The sequence below is a fragment of the Typopeltis vanoorti genome, chromosome 19 (genome assembly GCF_054136105.1).
Source record: "Typopeltis vanoorti isolate ZY-2024b chromosome 19, IOZ_Tvanoo_1.0, whole genome shotgun sequence".
In the NCBI taxonomy this organism is placed as follows: domain Eukaryota; kingdom Metazoa; phylum Arthropoda; class Arachnida; order Uropygi; family Thelyphonidae; genus Typopeltis; species Typopeltis vanoorti.
Window position 1 is genome coordinate 23,290,253 of NC_143567.1, and position 17,696 is coordinate 23,307,948.

Below are 17,696 nucleotides of genomic sequence, written 5' to 3' on the forward strand. Positions count from 1 at the left end.
AACATGGTAACGTCTCAGCCGGCATGAAATTGTCATGTACCATCATTTTATATTGTGCTTTAAGCCAATAAGAATACAATTTATTGCAAGCTCACCCTCATTCGTTCAATATCCATGTAGATACCTAACAGGATGCATCACAGGAAAGTGAGGACTGGACATTAGGTCAGAATCCCTGTTCGGTTCTCTGCATTCCTTTAGACTATGTCGAGGTCTCCTTTCTGTTATACAGCTTTGACCCTTAATTATCCCTGAATACTTAAATTCATGTTATAATTTTCATCACATTGTGATGCCATGCTTTTGGTCATGATATAATCTGTCTTGAGTAAAGTGTTACAAGCAATCAAATATATTTGCTTTGGATACTATTAGAAATTTTGATGCCAATCTTATTGGCGGTAATTTTACCCATTATTTTAGTGAAAAACAAGTCATTTCCTACTTTCGTTACAAAAATAACTTGAACATTGAAAAAAATTATTGAGGTAGAACACACACACTCAGCAGACTGCGACTATCTTAAAGCACATTTAATATATAGGTTAAACTGAATTAGAATTGATACGAGAATGCCATTCTTAATATAATTAACGGCTATTGTAGCCTGTTTTTGTTTAGGAGTGTCCCTTATTTTAAAACATTGGCTAACATAACTCAAAAAAGGGGTGTATATATATATATATATATATATTTTAGGGCATTATGGGCGAGTATAGATGGCAATTATGGCAGAAATAAAAAATGTGGAAAAATTTTGTAACATACCTTGTACAAAACAAAAACAGGCTACAATAGCCATTAATTATATTAATAGTGTTTAAGAGGAGTAACATGGGAATTTCTCAGAAACTATACTTATTTATCTCCTTTCTGGATTTATACATTCAAAGAAAAGAAGATGGTTCCATCGCGTCTATCACAAGCCTACATTTTCAGGTTGCTACATTCACAATTCATCATCCATCTCAGAAATTTGGCATCGTTATATCACTAGTTAACAGAGCACACAAATTCTACTCCTCTGAAGAATCTCTAAACCAAGAACTAGAAATAATCAAAAATGCAGCAATACTAAACGGATATAATCTTAAAAATAAAAATCAGTAGTCACTTCGCTGCAAATCAACCTAGACAAAAAGAAGCCCATAGAATTCCCATACCTTATGTCAAAGGCATCTCCGAATGTCTTTCAAAAATTATGAAGAAATACAATTTTGCCACTACTTACAAACCCATCAACCAGATCTATAACTTGTTACCTTCTCCTAAGGACAAACTCTCACCTCTGATGTTACCTGACGTTTATGAGATCCTGGGCACCTGCAATTTGTCTCACTTTGGACAGATAGGTAGATCTGTTCAGAAACGCATCTCAGAGCATCAAAACCACATTCGTCTTTTCAAACTGCAGAAATCGGTCTATCTCTCAACACAGTGTTGAAAACCCAAACCATAGGATCCATTGGGAAAAGTCGAAACTTTTACATAGATCTTTATATAAACATTCATGTTTATATAAAGAAAGTGCTGAAGCCCTACTACACAGACCAAATTTAAACCGTAACAACGTTCTTACTATTCTTAAAGTATGGAAAATTGTCATACAAAATAGTCTCTTTATATATGTTTTTTCTTTTTTTTTTTTTTTCAGTTATATTTTAATTTACTTCTGTAACACATTACTGCATGCATATTGAGATTCCATTGTAATCATGCCCCCTAACTGTATGTTATTCCTAGTATTGTTTGAATTACTGTACTGAGGATGTCACGAGATACTTGGGATGAAGTATTTGCATATTAAAACTTATCACTGTGGTTAGTACGTGTGTTTTTAGTGATGAATCCACCACAGGTTTCATATTAAAAAAAAAAATATATATATATATATAATTTTAAATGACTTGAAGATTTTAACGTTACAAGAATAACACAACAAAAACAAACAACATACTACTTTTTATTCAATGAAATAATTTTAAACTACAACGAATGAGAAAATCATCTTATAACATAGGTCATTTTGCAAGAATTCACAATTTATAAATATTTAAGTGCAGTTTATTATACAATATGAATGTTCTGAATTATTTAAAAATGAATTTTTTAATATGAGAAAAAAAGGTTTGCTTATGATTATCTCCATGACATTTTCTAAGATAGAGAGAAAAATAAATTTTACACCGAGTTTTGTTTTCTTTGGTAAGCAGTTTCATGTATTTCTACATGTAAAAAAAAAAACAAAAAACTTTAGGATGAATTGTGATTAGCATTATGGTAAACAAGAGTAAATAATTGCATTTCAAAAGTCAAGAATTTTTTCATTACAGTGAATTTTTATGTGTCTTTTAAGATGATATGATCGAGAATATTTCTTTCCACAGATTGAACAGAGGAAGGGTTTTTCTTTAGTATGACTTCTTATATGGATTTTAAGATACGAAGATCTATTAAATCTTTTTCCACAAATTTCACAAATGCAATGTTTCTTGGTATGAATCCTTAAGTGCATCCTAAGGAATGATTGGAAAAAATATTTCTTCTTACAAATTACACAAACAAATGGTGTCTCATTAATATGAGTCCTTATATGAATTTCAAGGCTTTCACAAGAGGAGAATGTTTGACAACACCTTAGACACATGAAAGGTTTTGCTCCTGTATAAACCCCTAAGTGACTTTCTGAAATAGCCATTTGTGAAAATTTATTATCACAGTTGGAACAGATAAAAGGATTCTCTTCTGTATGTAACCTTAAGTGTCTTTTGCAATGTCCAGACTGGGAAAATTTCTTACCACACTCTGAACAGCTGAAAGGTTTCTCATTAGTGTGAGTCTTTAAGTGAGATTTTAAATAACTTGAACGAGAGAATTTCTTTTCACACAACGAACAAGTGTAGGATTTCTCATTTGTGTGAATTCTGGAATGCGCCTTGAGATTGCTTTTCTGATAAAAATACTTACCACACACTGAACAGCCAAATGGTTTCTCCTTAGTGTGAGTCCTCATGTGAGCTTTAATGTGACTTGAGCAAGAGAATCGTTTTTTGCATACGACACAGCAGAAGGGTCTCTCATTAGTGTGAATTCTTAAATGAGTTTTTAGATTACTTGAATAAGAGAATTTCTTTTCACACACTGAACAGGTGAAAGATCTCTCCTTTATGTGAGTTTTCAATTTCTTTTCACCGTCCCCTGAACTGGAAGATTGTTTTTTGAAAAATTTGCAGTCAAAGGCATTTTCAGTAGATGTTTCCCAAGGTTTTTTCTGTGTCATATTTTGATCATCTCCATTTGTAATAAGTTTCTCTTCATGTTGAACTATTTTTTCACAAGTCTTCTGATTTTGTGATTCCGGCTCAGAGATGTCTTTCAAAGACATTTTTTAATTTGAACAATTAATATGTCTAATTATAATTTTCCTACTTTCTCATTATTGCAAATAAAGATGACTATATAAATGTTTCCTTTGTTTTTAAAAGTCACTCAGATCAAATAATGAGAAGATGCTTCTTATAAGGATCTCATGTGGCAATGTTCCCTACAAAATACAAGAAATATTAAATTAGGACTGCTAATTGAATTTTAATAGAAATATATATATAATAATGAATAAATATGACTCATGCAAGACTGATTTTCATTATTCTTTTTACTGTTTACTTAAAAAAAGAAGAGAACCATGTTTCTATGTTTTTAGAATGATTTTTCCAAGTAAATCTTGTAAGCCTATATTATATTGAGGGTGGAATAAAGATAATCAGAAATCTAACTCTAGAGACAAAACCTACATTTTCAAGCTTTCCAGGCATTCAATAACCTAACCCTGCACGATGCAATTCTTCTGCTCTCCAATAAATTACTTCAGTGGGATAATATTTGAAAAATACATCAAAAGAAACACAACCTGATATTGCTTAGGAATATTTAAGACTAATGAATAGGTTACTAAGAAAATAAAATGAGTGTTGTGTGTGTATACATCTGTTTGGCATATAGTTTGCTGAAATGCATAAAAAAATTAAATAACTAAATAAAAAAATGAACTGGACCTTATCTCAATACTAAATTACTCTGATTTATACATAATAGATATAGTATATGTTATTCACTTCTCCGAATTCTAATCCAATCTTGTCAGTACAAAGCAACAAGTACTTTTACGTCACAAAATCTATTTGGAAGAAAGGAGTGTTTTCGCACTGCCTCTCAATGGGTTAGCTCCTCATTTTCTTCCTGATCTAATGACGAAGATACCACCATGTAACTTGAATTAGAACCATTGAAATTTCCATTAATGTTTTATTCTTTTTGTTTCTTTCTGAATGTTATCAATAATGAGCACAAGCATTCTTTACGTCATTTAAATTTCATTACAGAGAAGTATTTTATGCTATTTCATTTATTGAAATGCTGTCCGTGAACTGAGGGTCAGTATCTGTGGCTTTGAAATTTATTAATCATGAATTAGTACAGTAGTCATGCAACTCATGTGATAAAGGAATATAGGAAAAATAATACTACATATATTATTATTATCTCTTCAAATGATGATATAGGGAGTGATAGGTTAAGGAAAGGATTTACCATGATAAACAGGAAAAGGAAACAGAAGGAACTGTACAATATGTGTACCCAAGAGCTGAATATATATATATATATATAAAAGCAATACATTTACTACAAAATCATCTAACATATGAGGGCTAATATATTACATGGTCATAATTAAGAGCACTCATGTACTTAGTCATGATCTATTAGAATCATAATTAGATAATATCTAACATTTATAGTGATATGTTATAATAAATAATCTCATAATAAATAATCTAACAAGTATTGAATCAATTATGGGAAAATTTTCCGTTTGCCTTCGGAAATAGGATAAGTTTCAGTCATAGCATAAACTCCAAATATTATATACAGAAAAATTTACAGTGTTATTGCTTACACATAATATACAATTTTAAAGATAGTTTAGGTAATGGCAAAATATTAAGAAAAGTAAACAGGTCACTAGTTGAATATGAAAAGAAATCAGTAATGACTATAGTTCTACTTATTCTATTTTGTTTACATAACAAAGCAGAATGTTGTAGTAAATTTCATCCCAACAGTCACATGATACCACACTGCAGTGAAGAATTTACCCACAAATAGTAAAAGCATATTAAAAATGCTGCATTTACAATTTTTTTTTCACATAACACATTCTGTTAATTGCAAACTTCAAATGTGTTTCTTAAATATGAGAGTTCCATTTCGGGTTATTATATTTTTAACAATATAATATTTTTAATTTTTAACACTTAAGAGCTTTGGTTAGGAGTAGGAAGTCTTTGGCATGGACAGTTGCCAAGCACAGTAGTGACAGGATATTTTTCAATTATTGAAATGTTTACACTATTAAAAGCACTTAGCCATGAATTTACCAATAGTGATAAAATCTTACCTATACTGCTGGCCTTGGGTATACCATACAATTTGTGCTTTTATAGTAATACTGTGATTTAACATATCTGTCTGGCTGAACTGTGTATATTAATTTTAAGGCCATTATTGTTAAACTACTTATATAGTCTCAACATATGACTGATCTGATTTTCTAAGTCATAAGGGTTCTTTCAGTAGATATTAATGATGCATAATCATCATACAATATTTTATGCCAAAAAGGGAGGCTATACATCACCCACACCAGCTGTCATACCTACTCGTTAACTTATTTCCACTAAATGCACTCACCACTTCAATCAGCCTTGCTGGCAAGTGGTAACATACATACTCTAAAATCTAATGTGCTAGCGGTTCGAATGTTGCTGTGGGCATGGATGTTTGCAACTGTCTTTAGGTGGGAGACGAATTTCTATTGCCTTGTGTGAGACCACCACCCCAGTTATTGGATGGCTGAAATGGCTTGATAAAATTACAAGTTTAGTCTCTAAAAGTTTCCAGACTAAGTAAAAATTCAATATAAAAGGTTTTTTCTGTGGCAATTTTTTTTCGCACAACGAACAAGTGTAGGATTTCTCATTCGTGTGAATTCTGGAATGCACCTTAAGATTGCTTTTCTGATAAAAGTGCTTACTGTACACTGAACAGCCAATGGTTTCTCCTTAGTGTGAGTCCACATGTGAACTTTAATGCGACTTAAGAGAATCATTTTTTGCATACTACACAGCAGAAGGTTCTCTCATTTGTGTGAATTCTTAAATGAGTTTTTAGATTACTTGAATAAGAGAAAATACAAACAAATAAACACACATATATATATACTTTCCATTCCACAGGAATGGAAAGAATGTATGTCATTCCCATTGCACAAGGGTGGTGCAAAGACCGATGTATCCAACTATGGACCAATCAGTGTCTCAGAAGTGGAAGTGAAGGTTTGAAAAAATTGGTTATGGCTCGCATTCAGAAATGGGTTGACAATGAATCTATACTTTGCAATGAACAATATGGGTTTACAAAGGGGAAAGAATGTGAACAACTTGCTCACATTCTATAATAATGTTACCATTGAGTTAGTAAAAGATAATGGATAACCAATGATACTTTTGGATTTTGCTAAGGCTTTTGACAGAATACAGTATGGAGTATTGTTCCATAAATTGGACAATATGCAACTGGATTGCATATTGGCAATCTATTGGCATGGATAAAAGGATGGCTGACTGACATATCAAAAAGTGGTACATGGGAAGTGTGAATCTGCGACATTCAAAGTAACCAGTGGTGTGCTTCAAGGATCAGTCCTTCGCCCATTGTTATTCAATTTGTACATGAATGATATTGGGAAGGATTTGCTGATGATGCAAAGATAGATAGGGTAATCAATAATGCTGCTGATATGCAGTACTTGCAAAATAATTTGAATAGGCTGGAATTGTGGATATGGGAAAAATTTGATCGACTAATATCCTATAACATTTTCTTAGATCAGCTCTAGAACCTTCTCTCCATGAACCTCTATATCTCCACATCCAATATAGTGGTAGCATTGCACCTAGGTTGATGGATCTTAGTGAAATGAACACTTATTATTTCAATAGCTGAATTTGTTTCAGTAAGGAAATGTGAGTAGACATATTACTTAAAAATTATAATAAAGGAATTAACTCACGTAAAATATTCTTTATTAATAGAAATTTCGCCTGAGTATCACAGGCATCTCTTCAATACATGTAAAAAAAAAAGCTAAATTACACAATAACTGACAACTCCAAAGGGCACCACAGTGGCACCTTTTGGATTTAGCCTAGTAGCTATGCGCTTCACAACCATATGCCTGGGGAAGGAGTGTCATAGGTTCGATTCCCGTCGGTGACGTGAGGAGCTGAAGGATCTTCCTCAGCCATAGCCAAGTTAGCCAGTCTTGGGCGTGGACAGCAGGGTTTTTTCCCCAGTTTATTCCGGGGTTTTTCATCCCGCAAAGCAGGCAAACTGGCCTTGAGAACTCAACACTACAGGCCATAGGATACACCTGCACATAAGGCTGACCACCTTATCCTGTAAACGGAGTGAGGTCCGATGATCAATGGACCCTCGACACCGCAAGGTAAAAGAGGGTATAAGGAAGATGAGATGAGATGTGAAGAGATGCCTGTGATACTCAGGCGAAATTTCTATTAATAAAGAATATTTTACGTCAGTTAATTCTGTTATTATAACTTTTAAGTAAAGCTTCATTTGCTCCTGACTCAAGGTCTGTATTCAATAAAACTTTTCTTCCACATTCATTCTCTCTTTTACTTGCAGCATGAAGATAAAAATTCTTCTGTATTGCCTTTAGCCTACACAGGCAATTTCTTTTTATAAACCAACAAGAGTGATTAAATCCTGGTAACTTTACTGGCCTATATATATTTCATAACTCCTCATTCACTCTTATTCTCATGATATTCCTTCTTTGTCATCTAATAAGCATCCATTTCACACCTACTCTATTTGTTCTTTGAACTTTTGGGACACATTCAGATACTGCCTCATTTAATCACCTTCTCAAAGCTGTTTATGTTTGTTGACAATTTTCCCCATTCAGTAACTGATGCAGTAGAACTAGTCAAGTGATGCAATAGGACTAGTATTCTCCTGAGTTTTCAAAATTTTCAGCTTGTAGTTTATTACATACCTATCCAAATTAGAACAAACATAGTTTGCTACTTTGCAGGCCAGTATGGAATGATAGTCACATCCATAACTGTAACACCTTTTGTCAATATGATCAAATTAATACACTTTAGCCTTAAGTTACTTCTTCACATGCTGCTTGAAAAAAGAGTCTGACCATAGATCAATAAATTCTCCTTCATTTTTATCATGAGTTTTCTCTTCTTATCCAAAGTTTGGATAATTAAAGTCACATATAATAACTGTTTAGTATGCATCAGAGTAAGTTGACCGTGCATTTCTTCATTTGCTGCAATTGAACTGCCAAGTCTACAGTAACAGCACACTATATTTATATATTTCATGCTGGTGGACTCCACTTCAGATAGCCTCAAACCGACTGCTACATAGTATGACTACTATTATTGGTAATGGCACTAATATCATTATTGCTTTCACAAGTTTCTACCCTAACTGGACTCACCTCATTTGATATCATTAACAGCACTCCTCTCTTATATCTTTTCTGCCATTCTAAAAATATTATGCATTTTACACTCGATTCAAGTTACTAAATCTGACTTCAAGAGCCAAGTTTCACTGATATCAACAATTTTATTTCTAATGCTCATGGCATTTATGTATAGACATAAGTCACCTCCTCACTTTTTTCATCTGCAGTCTGCTTGGCTTGGTTGGGTAACTTTCACATTTCTATTCCCAGATACACTCAAATCAAAGCTTAGTCCAATCTTTCAGATGCTTATAACATTCGTAACACTATAACATCATTGAATTCACAATCTGATAGATAATTATTTATAATAATGAATATAAATACAAGGCCTGTGTATATATATTAATAATAATCATATAGTAAATTATATCATTCTCTGTCAGTTGTCTTGGTGCAATAATTTGAGGACAGACTAATTCTATCAATGACACAAACCCTGACTCTTTATTCCTACTAAACTACACATAAGCTTCCACCTTGTCCCACTTTTTTTTTGTCACAAAATTCTCCACAAAACATTACTTAATGAAATTTAATAAATTGATTAATAATTATTTTAATTTTTTAAATCCATTTTAATAAGTAATACGTTTGATTTCTTGTTATAGAAATACAAAACTCAAAATTAACAGGTATCTAATTAAAAGACTGACCAGAAGTGCCATCATTACCGTATTGTAATATATACTGGAACCAAGCTCATCCATCTAATACATGATCCTGAGCCACAGCCAGTTTTTGGAAGTTTATACTAGTGAACTCTGCATGTTAATTTTCTAGAAAATGCTTCCATATTTGATCCTCTGTGCTGTTTGTATTCTTCGTTTGATGTATGTCTGATTTGAATTTATATGGAAATCAACCGCTGCTGTACAAAGTATGAAATCCAGAACTGTACTGACATCTGTGTATGTACAATGTGATCTGGTGGGCCACATAGTCTTGACAGTCTCATCAGCAGTGACAGTATGGTAACAGTACGAAAGGTACAGAACTTTGGCTTACAGGCTTTATATGAAGTCACATCAAGCACGAAACGAGAAGGAAATAGACTTCTTATTTCTACATGTGTGTAATTATATATATATATATTCCTCTATGAGTAAATATATACATGTACAGTTTTTAGAAATATTGCCATTTTTCACTGAGTCATTCTCCTCCTTCAACGTAAACAGTATAAGCAGAGTGACAATGTTAGGTAACTGTCTTAATGATGGGAATGGTAATTATTATGGAAATGATTATGAAGAGAAAATGAGCTTGTGTTCATCTGGTTCAGACCTATCAAGCATGTGAAACAATGATTGCATAAGAGGAACTAGAGAAGAACAGAGATCTGCAAGTTGTCAACCTGTGTCATGCAGACCACAGACTAGTGTATGTAAATGAGTATGCAGATAATTTATTAAGTTCGGATAATTAACCAATCAATGTTCAGATAATTAACCCCCCTGTTAATTATCAGGGGATTTTAATTAATCGTCCCCTGTTGTACACGGGAGTATCAGAAAAAAAAACACAGTTTGATGACTTGGTTAATATACTGGGACCGCATGTTGTAAGCATCAGTGAGACTTGGCTATCAGAATTACATGTACTAACTGGTATCAAGTGCAAGAGTACAGTATTTTTAGGAAGGATGGACAGGATAGTAGAGAAGGGGGCATGCTGCTAAAGACATCTTAAATCCAGTTAAAGTTGAGACCTATGACTGCAATACTAGTAACTTTTCATGATGCAGTGAATTTGAAGCTATCTGGTGTGAGGTGGAGTCTAACAAGATTAAATACACAGTGGGGTGTTGTTACACACCTGGTGGATCAGTTGAGTGATGAAGAAATGCATCAACAAATAAATACAATGGGTACGAAAAGAATGATCATAGCAGGAGACATTAATTATCCAAACATTGACTGTAGCTATGAAATCAAATGAGAAGAATGAAACTGAATTTATTGAGATGCTGCAAGATAACTTCCTCAAGCAACATGTGAGAGAGGGAATTCGAGGTCAAAGAGTATTAGATCTGATTACAGTGTTGGAGGGGGGGGGTTTCAATTAAAGATATAACTAACGGTTACAGTCATCATGCGGTACCCACTTGAAAAGGGATCAGTTTATGAATGCTCCATTCAGAAAAGATTACATGCTGAACTACAATGCAGGAAATTATGACCACCTGAGGAGGTATGGGTTTTATGTCATGGTATCAATTGTTACTATGGCACAGAAGCAATATGCGATACCAGAATGTGTCCCAACAGTTCAAAAAGAAAAAGATGATGTGGAAGGTTTAGCATGTGCATAAGGATGATGTCAGTTATGAGAATTATAACGAACAGGTGAGAAGAGTCAAGTTTTATATGGAAAGCTAAGTCCTAGTATGAACAGAAACTGGCTGTGCAAGTAAAGACGACACAAAAGAATTCTATAGTTATGCTCTAAGTAAAAGAATGAATGTGAAAGAATAAATCTATGAACGCAGATGGTATACAGGTGACTGATGCAGAAGTGACTGTTCAACTAATGAACAGCCATTTTGCTAAAAGCTATCGATCTGGTATATGCGACATTGATCTCAATGCTACTTCTTCAATGTATCAGGAAACTCTTGTATATGAGGAGGAAATACTAGAGCTGTTGCACAAACTGAATAAAAATTCTGTAATAGGAACCGATGGGATATAAGCATACAAAAAGTGTTCAGCTGAACTAGCTATTAATTTAAATCTCAGAACAGGGAAGATCACACAGGAGTGGAAAGAATGTATGGTAACCCCATTGTACAACAGTGGCACAAAGAACAATGTATTCAACTATCGACCAACCAGTATCTTGAGAGTGGTGGTGGTGAAGATTTTTGAAAAGTTGGTTAGGACTCACATTCAGAAATGATTTGACAGAGAATCTCTACTTTGCAATGAACAGCATGGGTTTACTAAGGGAAGGTCATATTTTAGCAACATGCTCACATTCTATAATAATGTTACCACTGAGTCAGACAAGGATAATGGATATAACATGATACTTTTGGATTTTGCTAAGGCTTTCAACAGAAAACAGAATGGAATACTGTTGCATAAATTGCAGAATATGGGATTGGATTATAAACTATCGGGATGGATAAGAGGATGATTGACTGACAGATATCAAAAAACAGTATATGGGGAGCGTGAACCTGCAAGATTCAAGGTAACCAGTAGTGTGCCACAAGGATCAGTACTTGGTCCATTGTTATTCACTCTGTTACTGAAATCCACCACTATTATTCAAATCCTGCACATTAATGACAATAGGCAGGATTTGACATGTGACATACAGCTATTTGCTGATGATGCAAAGATAGGTAGGTAATCAGGAGTGCTGGAGATATACAGTACCCACAGAATAATTTGAATAGGCTGAAATTGTAGGCATGTGAAAATGGCTGTCATTTCAATGTAAATAAATGTAAAGCCATACACTTTGGTGTGATCAGATATCCAATAATATTCCCATTATATTGAAGGGATTATGTTTGAAGATACTGATGAGGCAGGCAATCTTGGACTTTTAGTAGCTATTCCTTTAAAGTTCAAGGATCACATAGCAAAAATTGTAAACACAGCTCAGAGAATAACGGCAACGCTGACATGTCAAGATAAGAAAGCCATTTTGCCTCTTTACAAAGCCTTCATAAAACCTCACTTGGACTATTGCATGCAGGTCTGGTCTCTCATGGTGATTCTGATACAGTGGAGAGAGAGAGAGAGTGCAAAGGAGAGTGTCAAAAATGATATCAGGATTGCAGAATATAGTTTATGAAGACAGATTACTAATATATATCAGCAGTCTACAAATTCTCAAAAGGTTATACAGAAAAATAAAGGATGCTATGGTATTCGTGGAAGCTGGAAATGAAAGTGTCAAAAGGGCAGGTTAGGGCTAAATTTTTTTCTTTGAGTAGTACGTGAATGGAATAGATTCCCGTTTGTGTGTATGTGCTAGTATGATTTCAATAATGGGTACGACAGCTGCTTTGAATAGTATGGCCTCCCTTGATGAGGTCCTGACTCCCTGGAGGTCTCTTAATAATATAGCATTACCTCCAATGTCAAAACTTTATAACTCCTATGTCATCCCCGATCCATAATTTCCGGTTCACGCTAGGGTCTTCCATAGATTGCCTGCTAAACACATCAACCGTTGGAGATTATCCCATTTTGAAAGTCCTATATTTTAAATTATACTAAAGAGCATCAATTTTTTTTTTTTTTTTTGTAATGAATCAATGGCAAGGAATTGCACGAAATAAAAAGTTCCAAGCTTCCAAGGAAACGTGGCATCATGTTGCCAAAAGAAAAATATAACGCAGTAGTCCTTGTTTCGCTGTTAATGGATGAATAGCGAGATAGTTATGCCTAACCGCGTGTCATGGATAAGTCACCTATAGAAACAATTCCATTTTAGCAGAAACAAGAAGAATCGATATTATATTATGTACATACCTTCCTACATCGATAGAATTAAAATGCCTATAGATTTTTTTTATGCTGACTTTATGAACTAGTGAACAAACGGGGGGGAAAAAAAATCTTCAACACCGTTGCACTGCCAATAAACCTATCCATATTCTCCTCCCGCCATTACTGAACTGCTGTTTGTGATACCCGGTTGTTGTGACGTCATCATGCAGTCCCAATTATGGAGCATAAGTCGTATATTGTGTTATGAAGCTAACAGCTTATGGTTGCAAAAAAAAAAAAGCTAGAAGGATGAGATACACTGTGAAAAGGAACGGATATAGAAGAAAGAGCCTCCGTAGCGTATAGGCGAGTCCTTTGAAAACCCAAGTTCCAATCCTGTCTATGACGTAAGGAATATTTATCAGGTCATTTCAATCAAACTGAGTTAGAAGGTCTGATGGGAAGGGGGCCTGGGTGGGGGGTGAGTTTTTCCTCCCGGAAACTCGGGTTTTTGTCCCAGAAGGTAAACCGCCCCCCTGAACACAGATCTACAGCCAAAAATTACTAATATATATAATTATTATATATCACATCATGCTTATGAAGGATTTAAGCCTAGAGTGGCCTGTTCCAGCCTTAGAATCATCGCTTAATCTCTAAGAGGATGTCTATATAAAGAAACTTAATTTTCAAGTATGTAGTATAGGGAAATATAAGTCCAGAAAATATAACTGGAGATATATAGAATTTGCAAAATTGGTAGAAAAGATATTTACATTAATTGGCATAGTGCAACAGCATGAAATTATAAACAGTTTGGCACAAATTGGCAGACTTATTATTCTGTGATATTACGAAGTAATCTCATTCCGGGAGAGTACTCTGCTTCGTTCTCCAACTACGCAACGATCCTAATGCCAACAGCGCCATCTACCGCCATCAACAACAGTGTTTGTATTTGAATATAAAATATGAAATGTTATTAACAAAAAAAAAATTGTGTAGTCATGACAAGATTAACTAATCTATACTTTAAATAATAACTAGCTATAATTTAACAACAACGTACTATCAAAAAAAAAAAATACAGAGGTTGCGGTATATGGTATGATCGTAGCCTACTCTCAGATGCACGCTAAAGCAAAATCGCGTGACATAGAGGGCGCTGCGTTTTTAACATCACATGTATGATCGACTTGCCGCCAAGCGGAATAGCAGAACCAGAAATCCGTTGAAGATGTGAAAAATCGAATTTCAAAAAAAGGAAACAAGCGAAGCAAAATCCAGAAAAAAAAAAGCCACCTATGAATAACACACATAAAGTAATAATAAGAATACTCCAACATCATTAAAATGTACACAACAAAAGTAAACGTGCTAACGATAACTTATTAATAAGTTCCTTCCTAAAAAAATGTTATACCTTCTAGAGCATTTAACAAACAGGCGTTTAAAGAGACATATTTTGCATAGAAAAACAGATGTCTGCTTATTGAACAAATTAGAATTAGATTGAAATTACTCTTAGATCAGTATTCCTGAACATCCTTTTCGGATCATATCCAATTCAGCATTATTAATATTAGCACTCAACTGAATTGAAGCACGCTATATTAAAAATGAAACGCCTCTAATTAACTTATCACATTATATTGTTGAATACTATAACATTAAAGTAGTGTTGTAAAATGGCAAAAGCCTTGCAAGAGCAATAATGCAACACCAACAATGAGAAATGGCATCAAAACTGTTAGTGGTGGCTTGCCCTAGTTAACGTAATCGTGTCATTTCGGAAACTAATGAGGATGTCGAGTATGAATTAACTTTGAACTCATCTAGACTAAAGAAAATCATTAAACGAACTACGAGGAAATTGGAAAAAGTTGAAACGCGATTAGAGACGCATCGGAAGAACATGAGTGGTAATCAGTAAAAGTAGGCAAAAATAACGGTGAAAGCGATGAATCAGGTAATGTAATGCTTAAAAATTATAGATATATATAAATTCCTAAACCCATTTAAATCAATTATAAAAATGCAGTATGGAGATTCAGTTATTTAACATGCGATTGATGACAGTGTTTCGGATGCTAAAATTTAACAAACGCAATTGAAAAGCAGAAAAGAAAAGTAAATTTCTCGTAGGAACAAACGATATGTCCGCCAATAAACATCGTAAAAGTGAATGTGAAATGAGCACTGCTCATTTCACATTCACTCTCCCCCTCTCCGTTCAAAATTCAATGGTCAACTAGTTTGCATTGGTCTCAATGCATCCCAGTTGGGTTGGGACTTGACCTTACTAGCTGAGACAAGTTGAGACTAGTTGAGACAGACGCCTACTGCATAAGAGAAATGAAGTAGCAAATTACGGAAGAGTCACCTCTGAGAAGAAAACAAAGAAAGGAGAGCGACCAATCTACAGAAAATATAACAGAGGTGTTTTACATGAAATAAGGCATGTCCAGCATCAGGTTTGCCACTCCCGTACTCACTGAACTGAGCCCTTGTGGTCGAAATCATCTCAGCCTATCTTGTCTTGTAAAATAAACAAATAATCAACATCATTTTTTATTTTGCTTTATTTATATTTATAGTGTTTACAACAATTTTCACAACTAAAATGAAAGTGTAAAACCTAGAGTTGGGTAGCCCGGTGGCAATGACGTTTCCACACATAGCTCTATGTTACCTGCAGGGAGACTGTTCAAAGTTCGATTTTAGATGCTCACTAGAGGAACCTTCTGTGAACGGCCCTGCAGTCACTCAATCTCTGGTACTGACAATTCTGTTTCTGCTCCCGTAAACTAGGGTTCTTTAATCCCGTAAAGTGAAGAATATCGACCGTGGAATTCATAATAATTCAGACAGTAATATATAATGTTAAGAATAGGGAGTGTGAAATGGCGATAGTAGTCTGCTGTAGTCTCCCCTGGCGTCAATTAATATGGGTGATAGTCGTACCAGCCGTTATGTGAATGGATAATGTTCTCTGAGTGCAGCATAGCTACTAATAATAATGATAATCGTATGATGATACACGGCCGTGAGTCCCTTTTATGGGGAGGTGCTTTACTGTTTGCCTGCTTGTGGGATGAAAATCCCCAGATGTAAAGTGGTGTAAAGAACCCTGCTGTCCACGCCCAAGACCGGCTAACTTGGCTATGGCTGACAAAGATCCTTAAGCTCCTCGCGTCATCGACGGTAATCGAACCTAGGACACTCCCAAGAAATTATGAAATTTCTTGGGTTCTTAGATGAATGTACGAATGAATATCTTTTCATATTTCACATACGTGAGGTTTTTCTTTTCTCGTCATTATGAATTCTTAATTGCGTCTTAAGGAATGATGAATTAAAAATGTCTTTTTTAACAGATTGTACAAGTGAATAGTTTTTCATTAACAAGAGAAACCATCCACTTGTCGTCGTCGTCATCAGGAATTTGATGATGATGATGATGATGATAATGATCATTCACTTGTACAATCAGAAGCATTTATTTCTGTTACCTGTGCGAAGGTAGCAAGAAAGTTCTTCAAGTGCAACTTTACTTTGAGTTCTTTGTAGAAGTTCCTTATATTTCGTAGAGAAGAAATATATATACAGGGTGTTCGGGATAAATTTGACAGTTTCGTAAGGAAAAAGAAAATCTTCTTTGTATCTATTAAATTTAATGAATTGACAAAAAAACATTACAGGCAGAGTTAATTACAATACTATCAACAAGATTTACTCAAAATAACCACCATTAGCATCGATCACAGCTTCAATTCTGCTTCGGAACCTCGAACAAGCTGATGCTACAGTCTCCCTGGGAAGGGCCGCAAAAACTGTTTTAATTTTATCCATTAACTGGGCTTTTGTATTACTGGAAGTGCGATTGGTGTCTTTTTCAACTGCGCCCCATACAAAATAATCCATGGGGTTAAGGTCTGGGGAGTTTGGAGGCCAAACATTTGGACTGGTGAAGTCGTAGAAATTTTCAGACAACCATTTTTGACTTTTCCCAGAGGTGTGGCAAGGGGCCGAATCCTGCTGCCATACATACGGCCTACCATTGGCTACCCTTGTTATCCAGGGCTTGACTACAGTTAGCAACTCCACGAACAAAGCCCGAATTCCAATGCCAGGGTTCTTCAACACCTGTTCCTGCAGATTTGCGAGGAATTCTGCTGTACGAACGCAATCAGATCGTCTGCTAGGGATCTTTCTTCTTGCTACATCCTCGTAGTCACCATTGCAAGTCTCTAGTTCATGCCTGATTATTTTTACTGTATTCAGGGAGCATTGGGCAGCAGTCGTAATATCCTTATTTTGATGGCGGGCACTAATCATCATGATACAAGTTATTCTCTTCCATGATTCAGGTGGGTTCCAGCTATCCATCCTTTCTGACATCTTGTATGTGAATGAAGAAGGGTCCAAACTTTTAAATGAAGAGAAGTGTGTGTTAATACATGTAACTTACGGAAAAATATAATTAATTATAAATATGTCAAATTTATCCCGAACACCCTGTATATGTGTGTGTGTGTGGGGGGGGTGTTCTTGCATGAAGACTGCGTATTATCTAAGGGAAAGGAGATGAAGCATGAGCTTTCTTAGGTGAA

The 17,696-nt window shown here is 34.8% G+C and overlaps 1 protein-coding gene across 3 annotated transcripts; it reads right to left on the reverse strand.

Annotated features, from left to right (window-relative positions):
- Positions 1 to 1,941: 1,941 nt before the first annotated feature.
- LOC150095910 (uncharacterized) lies at positions 1,942 to 13,980 on the reverse strand. 3 transcript variants are annotated; one of them, XM_090409227.1, is made up of 2 exons: positions 13,860 to 13,980; positions 1,942 to 3,544 (listed from the first exon to the last, which is right to left on the reverse strand). In XM_090409227.1, exon 2 carries the CDS (start codon positions 3,383 to 3,385, stop codon positions 2,306 to 2,308), a length of 1,080 nt encoding a protein of 359 aa, XP_090265353.1. In that variant the 5' UTR covers positions 3,386 to 3,544; positions 13,860 to 13,980; the 3' UTR covers positions 1,942 to 2,305. The 3 variants fall into 3 exon arrangements, with proteins under 3 accessions (XP_090265353.1, XP_090265354.1, XP_090265355.1); XM_090409228.1 differs by lacking the exon at positions 13,860 to 13,980 and adding an exon at positions 13,126 to 13,253; XM_090409229.1 differs by lacking the exon at positions 13,860 to 13,980 and adding an exon at positions 9,307 to 10,401.
- Positions 13,981 to 17,696: the final 3,716 nt, after the last annotated feature.

Coding starts and splice junctions, on each gene's coding strand:
- LOC150095910 (XM_090409227.1), bottom strand. CDS start 3,385: ATGTCTTTGAAAGACATCTCTGAGCCGGAATCACAAAATCAGAAGACT.